We start from the raw sequence: 12,159 nt of genomic DNA, 5'->3' as shown, positions 1-12,159 counted from the left end.
TAAACCAAGCTGCCCTCAATGGCTTTTGTTCTCTGCTGGCTTTTCCTGCTTTGGTTTTTGCTTTCATACGGCGGCTCTTCTGCAGAACAAATGCATGACAGGAGGACCTTAGTGAAAGAGCAATAATAACACTTCTGAGTTCTGTAGCTGGTATTTATTCACTGCTTTTTCATAGCTTGATATCTGCTGTAATTTTCCTTATTAACAAACTGTATATTTGAATATCCTAATTCCATAATCCTAAATATGGTTGTTTTTTTTTTTTTTTTGTTTGTTTGAGCTTCCTCCACACACCCTTTGCAGAAAAAAACCCTGCTCTGTTGAGAACCGAACCGTGTCCGCTGAAAAGGAAGAGGGAATGGGACACTTTGTGCTCATTTTCCATCCTTTGTTTTCCTTGAGGAGTGGGGTTTCCTGGGCTTCTTTCATCCTGGTGGTGGCTTTTGTGAAGATAATGTTAAGTTTGCCTCAGTTCACTATTGTTATGTCAATGTCTGTTCTTCCGAATCCTGGGAACCTCAAAGCTATGGAAATATCCATCATCCAAAATTCCTTCCTGGATATGGAACAAATCACGGGGCACATTGTACTTTAGTAGTGATTTATGAGAATATCAGCTGCTCCTGTCATACATACATTTAGTTTCTCCCTGGCATTGAGAGGTCGGTATGGGATAACACTAGGAACCTGCAACACAGAGCTGGTGGAGTTTTTGTTGTCTGATGGTGATTTTCACATATGGAGAAAAGATTATCTCTGCTACAGCAATACTGCTGTTGCAGCAGAGGGCTGATCTTTGAAGTATTTTTGTAATTTGAATATAAAAGCAAGTATCAATATCTGAAGCATTATTTCATGAGCAGAAGTACTGCATTTCAGGAGCAGGGATACTCATGCAGGACACCACGAATTCTTACTACCTGTAAACCAGTTCTACATGTGCACCTAAGCAGTTTCTTGGCTGATACCACTTGCACAGCACAGATAGTGCATGTGGAAATACACACATGAAAATCCACTGAAAGGGAGCACCGTCTCACTTTGTCTTTTAACTCTGTGGGTTTCAGACCCCTTTTCCACTCTTCCCTTCCTGACAAGCAGTGGCTGTGGCTCTCGTTTGGTTCTGCTGCTGTTGCCCACCTGGATGATCAGGCACCATTGAGCAGTGATGGTGCTGTCACATGCAGTGGAACACGTGGACAGGTGCCAGCAGGGGAAGCAGGTGCCAGACTACTTTAATTGAAGCCAATGAACCTGTCGATGAAAGCTTTTTTGCAAGCCTCTTCATGTACAGGCTTTGGAAATGGAAGGTGACTCGGCATTAACTACGTCCCAATTCCTTAGCCACAGTTATTTTCTTTCTTAAAATATAGAAGGGTTTGTCTTGCTTTTTGTCAACTACGACCACTTACTTCCTGTCTTTGAACCCTATAAGTGCTGATGTATGTTCCCAAATTTGGAATTTCATTCCAATTTACAGCAGAATTACAGCAGAGCACAGACCAGAATTTCCTGTTACCGACTTGCTCCTGGCAGCACTTTGTGCAGCTACCAGGCTTTGCTGATCAAGCACTTGCACAGAATCCTGCAGCAAGCTGCCAGGACCAGCAGCTTGAAGCTGGCAAGGATGGCGTTCATGAAGTGCAGCAGCCTTTGTTCTGCCCCCTCCCTCTCCAACAGATAAAGGAGAATCAGAGGATTGTTCATGAATTACCCTCTTCCCACAGACACACTGTATTTATTTACATCCTATTACCTGTGAAAATTTCCAAAGTACAGGTTATCTCCATAACAGACCACAGCATAATCCTGTCTTCTCTCCCCCTGCCCCAGTCCTGCCACTTATCCTCATCCCCTGCCATATCAGCACAACCCTTTAACGACCTGTTTAACGTCTTGCTCAAGGAGCGCAGGGATATGCTGTCTTTAGCCATCGTCCCGGGGAAAGGAAGTCAAGCAGGGGTGGGCTCCAGTCCTCTCCTGAGGCAGTCAACACCACGGATGGGGGCTCTGACTCCTGCTGGAGGGTGATTGCAGCGGGCTTTTAATAGACTGTACATCCAAATATAGCTCACAGATGCACAGACACATGCTCCTCGTACTACACATCACGTTACACAACTGGACCTCGGCTCCTGACGCACTCATCTCGTCTGTCCTCAGACATACAGGGAATAACGAGAAGGGGAAATCTAGTCTGCTTGTTTGCTGTTCAGATTTATCTGTACTGCCTTCAAGCTCTTCTCCTGGGCCAAAGCCTCCTGCTTTTAAGGGCTGTACAGATTGTTGTTGGGTTGTTTTCTAGTGTTGATGAAAAGCTGGATTTGAATGACTTGTACGTGGCTGCAGGGAACTGCTTCTGAGGGCAAAGAACAGTGAAACACACCACTGACATCTCATCCATAAAGGATGCAAATATTTGCAGGAGTTGCCTATGCAAAAAACAAACAACTCTACATTTTGTTCCCATTAAAAAGAAAAAGTGAAGGCAAGTAATGTGCACCTGCCAACACCACAGCCAACGTAACAAGACAGCACAGAACCCAGATCACTCAAGCAGGCCTGTGGCCAGCAGGCTTTGAGTCTTCACCTGTGAAAACTTCAGGACAACCTGAAGAAAAAAAAAAAAAAAAAAAAGAAACACAAAAGTATTCCTTTTCTATTTTTTCTTCTTATTTGTCCATTCCATGGGAACACTTCTTGACAAAATCTTGCATAGCACCTATGTTAGGCAGTATTAGAATGAATATAAACACACAGGAGCAGTGAGAGAAAGCATTTTATTAAGACAAATGTAGCTGTAATTTTTCTCTCTGGGAAAAACAGCTAAATGCAGATGACAGCTGACCCATTAGGCAGATGCTAACATTTTCCCCATCTTCTTTATTACTGCAGCGTGAAAAAATCCAGTTGACAATGACTAGTAATCTGACTGCTTGCTAGTAAGTTAAGGCTCCTCTAGTCTTATATGCAAAATAATGAAAACAGTGCTTCCAAGAAACCCAGCTCAAGCTGACTGTGGGACAGGTTAATAGGGAAAGCAAAATAAAGCACTGAAATTGTGTGAAACTGAAGGAACTCAGTTACATCTCTATTACTGGTCAGCATCCTCATTAAGCACAGAGGAATTCCCTGTTAATTTTATTCCTGCAACTTCAGTTATGTCAGGACAGTTATGAACTAATTGCCAGCCTACAAGAAACAGCTGCAGTGAGCACTACCAGCTGTAAAAATGTCACACCAGGCCAAAGGCATCGTGAGATCTGTGTGAGAACACAGCGAATCCCTTGCCATTCCTGAGAATGCAGGAGGCCTCGTTGTTCAGTTCACTGCCAACAGATTTAATTGGAATCATATTTCGAATGTGGAGAAATGATTCTTCCCCACAAATTTGTTTCAGCACCTAAGAGTCTGGCAGCGGATAGACAGATATAGAACTACTCTGATCAGCAACTAATACTCTCCTGGAGCCTTTGATCTCTGTGCACGTGATCCAGTTCACCTTCTCTCCGTGCTCAATGGTTAGCTTTGGTAAAATTCTAGCGTGTTCATTTGAAGCCACTTTGTTGAGCTTTCCATCTTTTCTGGCAGTGGCAGCTGCTTGGCCCTTCCTTTTATGGAGCGACTTTGCTGGACTTTTCTGCTGCTTTCCAATGTCATTACTGACATCCCAGAGCAAGACTTTCCCATCGTTTCCCCCAGTCAACAACCAGTATGATTCCGGCATGAAGAGGACTTGTGATACTCCTAAACCATGACCTTTAAACTCCAGCTCACGTTCAAATTTGAGACCAGTCACTCGGAATATTCTGACTTTACCATCTTGAGCTCCGCAGCCAAAGATGTTGCCGCACGATGCGACAGACAGGGAATGTGCAAGTGGGGGGTTAAAGAGCTGGCTGGCTGACTGCAGACTGTCTTCCTCTGTTCCACACTCCTGCAAGTTCGTGGTCCACAGGGGACGAGCTTTCTGCAGGTTCCACAGCATAACCTTGGAAAAAATCAAAGGAATCAATCATTTATCCATTTTACTTCAAAGAACACCACCCGTAGCATCTGATTCTTAAGTAGAATCGGTTCCTTTTGCTAACAAAAATAAGATAAAGTTTTCTGCTCGGGCAGAGCAGGGGCCACGGATGAGCATAAGAGATGCAAGATCTGTTGCGCAAGATACATTTGAAGTTCACCTAGCAAACACAGCAAATCTTTACCACATGCTTTCCAAGCCATGACTGTGCCCCTCCCAGTAGAGTCAATGGCTCAGAACCCTAGAGCATAAAATGGATGGGAAAGCTGTTCTAAATGCTTTTCCATTCATCTCAGCAGCAGTAATCATGATATACTGCTCACCTTAATTATTTTAAAGGAGGGACAAGGAAATGTTAGCAGCAACTGAAAAGAAAGCTTCATCATTCTGAATGTCAGTTCTGTTTCTGCTACATAATTTTTCTAAGACAATCACTTCCTTTAATGTGTTTGAGAAACGGAGTAGCAAAAGGTAACACTAGTTCAGTCCCTGAATTTTAATCATATACATATCTATGCACTTTTTATATCGCATTAGATCTGGCCTGTTAACACATCTGTCCTGTTAACACATGAAGACAGAGCATACTCTTCCTGATGAGATGGAGGCATTTTCAGACTTGCTTTTGGAATGCCATGGCACCTGCAAGCTGCTCACTGTGCCTTCACATGAATCCTGCTTCTACCACAGAACAATTCAAGTGCTGCTGATTTATACTGCACCCGTCAAAATAATACTTTATTTTACAGTATATGAATACTTTTACAGTATGAATGAAGACTTTTTTTCAAGGCCAGCAGATCTCAAAGCACTCGGTCTCCTGCAGTACTGATAAGCTGTTTGCTTATCCAGAATCCATGTATTATTTCCTACTGCTTTTCTCTTCTAGGAGTCACCGCTGCTGCTGCATTACAACTGCTTTGCTACCAAGGACGGGGAGAACTTTTCTGTGATGACTGTGCAAAGCAGAGTACATCAGAGCGGCCAATCTTAACACGCAAGCCAAAAACTCCATTCTCATCATGGACAGCATCAGCTTCGTGCATTCAACAAGTGGTGACAAGCGTTCTGCAAAGTAAGTATGTTCTGCCCTCGTGGCATGTTTCCTGCTTCCACGGCACTTTTGGAAATAACACTAGCTACCAACATTTCAGTTCTCATCAGCTGTTGCTGTTGTTTTTCTCACACAGAAATAGTATATTAATGGTTACAGTTCTGATAAAAGCTTTCCAGCCATTTCAGGGATCTGAATTTAAGCAATCTGTGTAAGGTGCTGAGCATTTACTGCCGCACTTCAGTTCCTGTGAGATGAAGCTTCTCAAAGCACTCTATTCAAAATCCTATCTCAATGGTGGACAAATGCAGAGAATTGTTTAAAACCTGGCAAAGTCAGAACTTGGGAAACTTCCAGCGATCAACCTTAACTTGAATTAATATACTTCCAGAGTTTTGGCAAATGGTGGCTTTAAAATAGAAAAAACAGTTTTTAAGAACACAGCAAAACTGCGTGATGCTGTCAAAGGAAAGTTCCCCTAACACCGCCAGAACCACAGAGAGCTTGGTAGAAGTGACAGTTTTCATCTCAGGCTAAAACAGGAACGTGGTCAGACCTCAACCACTGGAAAGGAAGTCCTGGGGTGGGTTCAGCCCAGAGCACAGGAGCAGAGCGGAGCCCTCGTGGCGGCTGCAGCTCCTCACGGGGAGCGGATGGGCAGCGCCGAGCTGTGCGCTGAGGGAACGGCGTGGGGCTGCGTTGGGGAGGGGCGGCTGGGGGCAGGGAGAGGTTGTGCAGCACGGGGCGGTGGGCACGGCGCAGCTCCAGCGGCCCTGGTGCCAGAGCTCAGGGAGTGCTGGGACACCGCTGTGAGACATCGGGTTTGGGTGGTGCTGCGTGGGGCCGCGGGTTGGCCTCAGTCATCCTTGTGGGTCCCTTCTAACTCGGGATGTTCTGTGATTCTGTGTGGCACGCAGAGGACAAAAGTTCCGCCTGATAAGGCAGAGAAGTGTAAAAGGCAAAGAACGTTCCACGAGGTTACTTCAAGCAGGGGATAAACTTAATGACATCCTCAGACCAGCCAGGTAGTTCAGTGTCTGCATTAAGCACTCCGGCTGCCATCCGCTCTGCCTTGGGCACTGTGTTTTCTACTGCAGTGCTCTGCCTGCAGCCACTCACTCGAGATAACCGCTGGTTTCATACGGTAGGACAGAACCGACGGAGGCACAGCTGCTCTCTGCCGTCCCTCGATTCCCCCGTGCCAACCACATCCACACCGCGCCTACGAGCGAAGCCCGAGGCGCAACACGGCACCGCGCCGCAGGAAGGCCCCGCGCCCCGGCTCCGGGTGGAGACGCGGACAGCCCGCCGTCACCCGCGCCCGGTACAAAGTCACCTGCATGTCCAGTCCGCACGAGACGAGGCTCTGCGGCCTCCGTGGCCGAAAGGCGACGGAGGAGCAGATGTTGGCGTGCCTCAGGGAACGGACGACTTTCTCGCTCTCCAGATCCACGACCTTGACGGCCCCGGAGTCGTCCGCCGCGGCCAGCAGGTCCCCGCCGTCGGCGACGGCCAGGCAGTTGATCTCGTCCTCGTTGAAGCGGAGACGCTCCACGGGCTCCCGCAGCGCCCGCACGTCCAGCAGCGCGACGGCCGCCCCGTGCGCGGCGTACAGGCGGTGCGGGCGGCGCGGGGAGAACGCCAGCGCCGCCACGTCGTCCTCGGTAGGGGCCAGCCGCAGCCGCCCCGCGGGGACGCCGTCCCGCCCCCACAGCGCCAGCTCGCCGCGCTCGCCCCCCGAGGCCGCGGGCCCCTCGCTGCCGGCGGCAAGGCACAGCACGGAGGCGGAGTGGCCGCCCTCCCACCTGACCGCCATGGTCGCCGGCGCGGGGCCGCTCCTCCGGGCGCGGACGCCGGTTCCGCGCATGCGCGGCGGGCGGCTCGGGGCGGGCTGCGATGGCGGCGCGCGCCCCCTCGCCCTGAGGCCTCGGGCGGGCGGGCGGAGCGCTGGGCCCGGGCCCGCCGCCGCCCGCTGAGGGAAGGCCGCTCGGCGCCCGGCTCCGCGCCGCTTCCCGCGGCGCCTCCCCCCCCTCCCCAGCCCCTGCGCGGGGGGCGATGGCGGCGGGGCCCGGCGGCGGCGGCGGTGGCGGCGGCGGGGCGGCGGGGGGAGCGGGGTGGCGGCTGCCGGGGCGGGTGCTGGAGCTGGTGTTCTCCTACCTGGAGCTGCGCGAGCTGCGGAGCTGCGCGCTGGTGTGCAAGCTGTGGCACCACGTCCTGCACGGCGACGAGAACAGCGAGGTGTGGCGCAGCCTGGCCGCGCGCTGCCTGGCCGAGGAGGCGCTGCGCACCGACATCCTCTGCAACGTGCCCACCTACAAGGGCAAGGTGAGCCCGGCGCGGCCCCGCGCGGCGGTGACGCCTCCCGCGGACTGACCCCTCTTGGCTCCCCGCCCTAGGTCCGTGCCTTCCACCACGCCTTCAGCACCAACGACTGCTCCCGGAACGTCTACATCAAGAAGAACGGCTTCACGCTGCACCGCAACCCCATCGCCCAGAGCACCGACGGCGCCAGGACCAAGATCGGCTTCAGCGAGGGCCGCCACGCCTGGGAGGTGTGGTGGGAAGGGCCGCTGGGCACCGTGGCCGTCATCGGCATCGCCACGAAGCGGGCGGCCATGCAGTGCCAGGGCTACGTGGCCCTGCTGGGCAGCGACGACCAGAGCTGGGGCTGGAACCTGGTGGACAATAACTTGCTGCACAACGGCGAGGTGAACGGCAGCTTCCCGCAGTGCAACAACGCGCCCAAGTACCAGGTGAGCGGGCAGTGGGCCCTCCGTGCGCTGCTGGGTGCCGCCCCGGCATCTCCCTGCAGGAGGGACTAGCTTCATCTTCACCACCTCCGCGGCCGTCCCGGACGGCTGGGCTGGAAGGGATCTTAAGCCACCCGCTGCCACCCCTGCAGAGGGCTGGCTGCCCCCACCGGCTCAGGCTGCCCACGGTCCCATCCAGCAAGGATGAGGGATGAGGCAGCCACTCTCCTCTGCGCCCGTTTCCTTTGTTTCTGCCTTCTTTCTCAAATACCGAGTGGGCGTTCATTGGAACACCGCATCCCCTCTGAAACAAAAGCTGACATCGCTCTCAGGAGCAGCGAGGCGGCTGTTGTCGGTGGCTGTTTCAGCCCCGTAGGCGGTGTGAGCAGAGGCCGTGCTGAGGCAGGGCCTCCCCGAGCCACGCGCTGGTTGCTGGCTCTCCGGGCGCCTTCCCACAGGTGACATCCTTTGGTCGGGCCGTGACGTGTGGGTGATTTTGGGTTACCAAAGCACAGGTGCTGCTCTGCTGTTCTGTCTTGCTGTGTTTATCTTTGTTCTCCAGGCCGCTCACACAGCCGCCTTTTGGCTGATGGTTTTCCTCACGTTGCATCTTCAGCTGTTTTGCGGTATAATTCCATCTCACAGTTTCGTGGCTTGGGATGAATAATGCTTTGTACTTCAGCTGTACATGAACATCTTGGCATTAACTCAAGGCTGATATTTCTAAATTTCATGTAAAAGCTCACTGCCAAACGCTTAGTTCAGTCTGGAAATGATACCTGCCATTTCTGCAATTAATAAGTAAATGTGGATCAAAGAGATGCAGATTTCACATTTCCTGATGTGTGAATTGGCCCTTTCCAGCCCTGCCCATTGACAGTCTGTTCCTGCTGCCTGTCTGGGCCTTTCTGCACAGCAGGATGAGGAGAGCTTTTAAAGCCAGGAGAGCTCCCATGGGGACTGCAGGCTGAGCTGTGCTTGCAGTCAATGCTTCCTTGTTAAGAATTGGTGAGGGCTTGAATCAGCAATCCTTTAAAGCATTTCGTATTATTTGGTGAGACGTAGAATCATGGAGTCATACACGTACGGTCATCTGCTCATAGAATACGTACTGAAGGGAAATACACACTTGTTAGCATTGGCTAGAAGAAGAATATGTTGGCTGGAAGGAATCCCCGGCACTGCGGTTGTCTGGTGGAGAAGCAGAAGTTTGTGCTATCTCATGCTGCATTTGCTGCTGGTGCTTCTCGCTTCTGTTTATATTTGAAAGCAACGGGACAAACACAGGGAGCATCCTGTTCAGCCTGCATTCAGCATTGGTTTTACTCACATCTGTGTATTTGTATAGTGGGTTTTGTGTGCCCGTTTTGTCAAGCTTTGCACTGAATTATTTGTCTGCCTTGGTAAGGGAGCACCCCTGTCAGTGATAGCACTCGTGCCAGCAGAAGTACGTTCTGGGAATATTCTGCACCTGGCATTTACCTTTCTAAACAACCTGTCTAACATTGTTCTTTGTAGCCTCTACTGGTCATTGCCGGCAACAGAGCCCCAGTTACTTGGGGCTATTACAATATTGTCAGGCTCCTGTGGTGCTCTGGAGCTGTGCTCTTGCTTGTGCTGCTGCTGCAAGGTCTGCTTGTGAAGGGCTGTGTTCAGTGTTATGAGGATGCTTAGGCCTGGGCTGCCCGCAGGAGCAGGCAGCAGATGTACTGGTCCATGCGAGAGGAGTGGAGACATCTCTGTTGTGAAAGCAGCAAGGAAAGCCTCGCTTTAATCTGTTCTGCTGTATTATCCATGGATTTTGCTTTGTTTGTTTTTTAGGTTGCTTTTTTTGGTGTTTCCATCTGAATATATTGACTCTTTGCCTGTTTGTTTCTCCTCCCTCCTCTACCCATCTCTGTTTCCAGATAGGCGAAAGGATTCGAGTTATCCTGGACATGGAAGACAAAACGTTAGCGTTTGAGAGGGGCTATGAGTTCTTGGGAGTTGCGTTCAGAGGACTGCCCAAAGTTTGCCTGTATCCAGCAGTGTCTGCCGTGTACGGTAACACAGAAGTGACTTTGGTCTACCTGGGAAAACCTTTGGATGGATGACGGATGGTTTTGTTGGGACGTCACGATGTGGATGACTGGGAGGAGAAATCTGCATGTTGGTTAGAGGGAAACGTGTTAGAGGAAAAAAATAAGCGTGTGTCCAAGAACCATCGAGGAAACCATACAGAATTTTGAAATGGAGGACCAGCCATACTTCAGGAATTGTTACATTTCCTCTTTCTACCAGGCCAGAAAAATCCTCAGGGTCGCAGTTGATTGAGTGGGAAGCTGACACGTGCATGTTGCAACAGATTTCATTGCTAGGATGGCAGTGCGTGGCCTCAGATATTTAAGGAAGGATTTGATATAAAACTGCTTGCGGAAATTAACCCGAGGTTTGTAAGTCGTGTGTTTTGTGAAAGACTCCCATTTTAAAACTGCTTGTGCCTCCCCTTCCCTTCCCTCCTCGGGGCTGACGTGGGTACTGGGGAGAGCGAGTCTGGTTGGGTTTTACTTACAGTTTTTAAAATACCAAGAAGAGCCGTCTGTCCAGGCTGCCCTGCTCTGGTATAACGATATCAAACGTGTGCAGCTATTTTTAAGTGTATTTTAAGAATTGTATATATGGAACACGTCGAAAAGAACAGTTACATCAAAAAGAAGGGTTTGCTTTATTCTAACTGGGGTGGAATTTCTTGAAGGGGCTTCAGGAAAACTTTGAATGACATTCATGTAAGTGTGCTTCTTCTGTTGTGTTGTAGAGCATTGGGAATGCCCTTGTGGAGTACGGTGCTGCGTGGATTCTCTTTCTGTGTAGCTGAAAGCTTCCGTAGCTTCAGCAGTAGTTCTGTTCTCCCTGGGAAACACAACCAAAATTGCCCTGGAAGTTTTGTTCTTCCAAAATGTATGGTCCACCTTTAAGAAAAGAAGCTGCAGCACAGTGCTGAGCTCGTCTTCATTTCCACGTCAAAAAGACAAGGTTTTAAAAGCACCCTTATGCTTTCTGGTCGGTGCTGTCTGTGGGCACTGCAGGAGGGCTCCTTTGGTGGGGCACTAAAATCTGAGAGCTGTGTGCCTGCCTGGCTCTCAGCACCCATTTCTTTCTTGCTGGCATTTCCAAGAGTAAAGCAGGCTGTTTCAGTTATCGATGTGTGATTTTAGGAGGGGGAGAATGAAGTTTTTGTGCAACCTCTCCTTAGTTTTGTGCTGGAGAACGTGAGCTGCTTCATCTCGGATGCTGACAGTTCTCTGAGCAAGAGGAATGTCTCTTAGGCCACTGCTTGTTTTCCCCCTTTTATTCAAGCAATTGGAGGAAAGCAGGTAACTGAGATGCCTCATGTGCTGCAGAAGAGCTGTCCTTGCAGTGCTTTTTACACAGTAAATAACCAAGTTGTGCACTGGAACAGAGAATGTGCATTATTACCATTTAAAAGGATTTATAGTATTTATTTGTTTTATGTGTTGCTTAGTGCTTAAAGGCAGTTTGGTATCGAGCTCAATTTCTCTTGGCTGTGTTAAAGAAACAAAGGATACGGTGAGAAATGATGTTTTAAATGGTACTGAGAGCAACTGGCTGGTGAAGTGAGACCGACACCAAGTGAGTACCTTCCTGGAAAACCAGTCATGAGCGTTGGTTGGATTAAACTGCAGGGCTCACGTGTGCCTGGCAGAACTGGAGGAGGGAAATGGGAAACAAAATCCTGTCCTGTTTCACAGAGTAAGATCTTTGCTGAGGTGCGAGCTGTTCTCGGTCGGCCGTGGCTGCTGTGCTTGGTCGTGAGTCCAATTAGATGTAAGTAAACCCTGAGAACTTCGGAGGAGTTTGGTGAAACGAAGATTGATTTCCATTCTTCAGACTGCGTCTTACCCTATAAATTATTTCCCTCTAAATTAGATGTGGTGAAAGCTGAACATTCCTTAAGGGTGGGTTTGGGGGGGAACTCACTTACTTAAACTATAACTTATTCCTGGAGACCAATGCTGGCTGTACAAAATATTAAAATAAACTCTGCTATAATTCACAAGGACTCATCTGTGTGTGTTGTTGCAACGACCTCCGCAGCGGTTTGGTGTGGCGGAACAAAACTTCTTATCTTGAGGAGGATGGTGGTGCTGGGGCTGTGCGATTTGCTGACTGTTCAGGAAGGGAGAACCTCGAGGGTGGTTACAGGGAGCTGGATAGCTGTGCTCCTCAAATTACCCCCTTTTCACAGCTGGAGGTCTTCCAATATGAACTGCTGGGCAGCAGAGGAGGTGTTGGGCTCAGTGCTGCCCTGCTGTTGCAGGAGGTGCCTT

General features: G+C 49.9%; 2 protein-coding genes across 3 annotated transcripts; one reads left to right on the top strand and one right to left on the bottom strand.

Moving 5' to 3' along the window:
* Positions 1-2,762: 2,762 nt before the first annotated feature.
* Positions 2,763-7,355, bottom strand: WDR53 (WD repeat domain 53). Of its 2 annotated transcripts, none has more exons than XM_052686004.1 (2): positions 7,239-7,355; positions 2,763-3,991 (listed from the first exon to the last, which is right to left on the bottom strand). In XM_052686004.1, the coding sequence occupies exon 2, from the start codon at positions 3,986-3,988 to the stop codon at positions 3,404-3,406; it is 585 nt and encodes a 194-aa protein (XP_052541964.1). In that variant the 5' UTR covers positions 3,989-3,991; positions 7,239-7,355; the 3' UTR covers positions 2,763-3,403. The 2 variants fall into 2 exon arrangements, with proteins under 2 accessions (XP_052541964.1, XP_052541963.1); XM_052686003.1 differs by lacking the exon at positions 7,239-7,355 and adding an exon at positions 6,418-6,912.
* Positions 6,896-11,888, top strand: FBXO45 (F-box protein 45). The gene is made up of 4 exons (XM_052685823.1): positions 6,896-6,953; positions 7,006-7,406; positions 7,478-7,834; positions 9,739-11,888. Exons 1-4 carry the CDS (start codon positions 6,896-6,898, stop codon positions 9,922-9,924), a joined length of 1,002 nt encoding a protein of 333 aa, XP_052541783.1. The 3' UTR covers positions 9,925-11,888.
* Positions 11,889-12,159: the final 271 nt, after the last annotated feature.

This window comes from Tympanuchus pallidicinctus, unplaced genomic scaffold (genome assembly GCF_026119805.1).
Source record: "Tympanuchus pallidicinctus isolate F22 unplaced genomic scaffold, pur_lepc_1.0 scaffold22, whole genome shotgun sequence".
In the NCBI taxonomy this organism is placed as follows: Eukaryota; Metazoa; Chordata; class Aves; order Galliformes; family Phasianidae; genus Tympanuchus; species Tympanuchus pallidicinctus.
The sequence above is the reverse complement of the archived record's forward strand: the minus strand, read 5'-3'. Positions and strand labels throughout refer to the sequence as shown.

Coding starts and splice junctions, on each gene's coding strand:
- FBXO45 (XM_052685823.1), top strand. CDS start 6,896: ATGGTCGCCGGCGCGGGGCCGCTCCTCCGGGCGCGGACGCCGGTTCCG. Junction 6,954..7,005: donor GCCGGTTCCGCGCATGCGCG/GCGGGCGGCTCG, acceptor CCTCGCCCTGAG/GCCTCGGGCGGGCGGGCGGA. Junction 7,835..9,738: donor ACAACGCGCCCAAGTACCAG/GTGAGCGGGCAG, acceptor CTCTGTTTCCAG/ATAGGCGAAAGGATTCGAGT.
- WDR53 (XM_052686003.1), bottom strand. CDS start 6,897: ATGGCGGTCAGGTGGGAGGGCGGCCACTCCGCCTCCGTGCTGTGCCTT. Junction 3,992..6,417: donor CGTGCGGACTGGACATGCAG/GTGACTTTGTAC, acceptor ATTTTTTCCAAG/GTTATGCTGTGGAACCTGCA.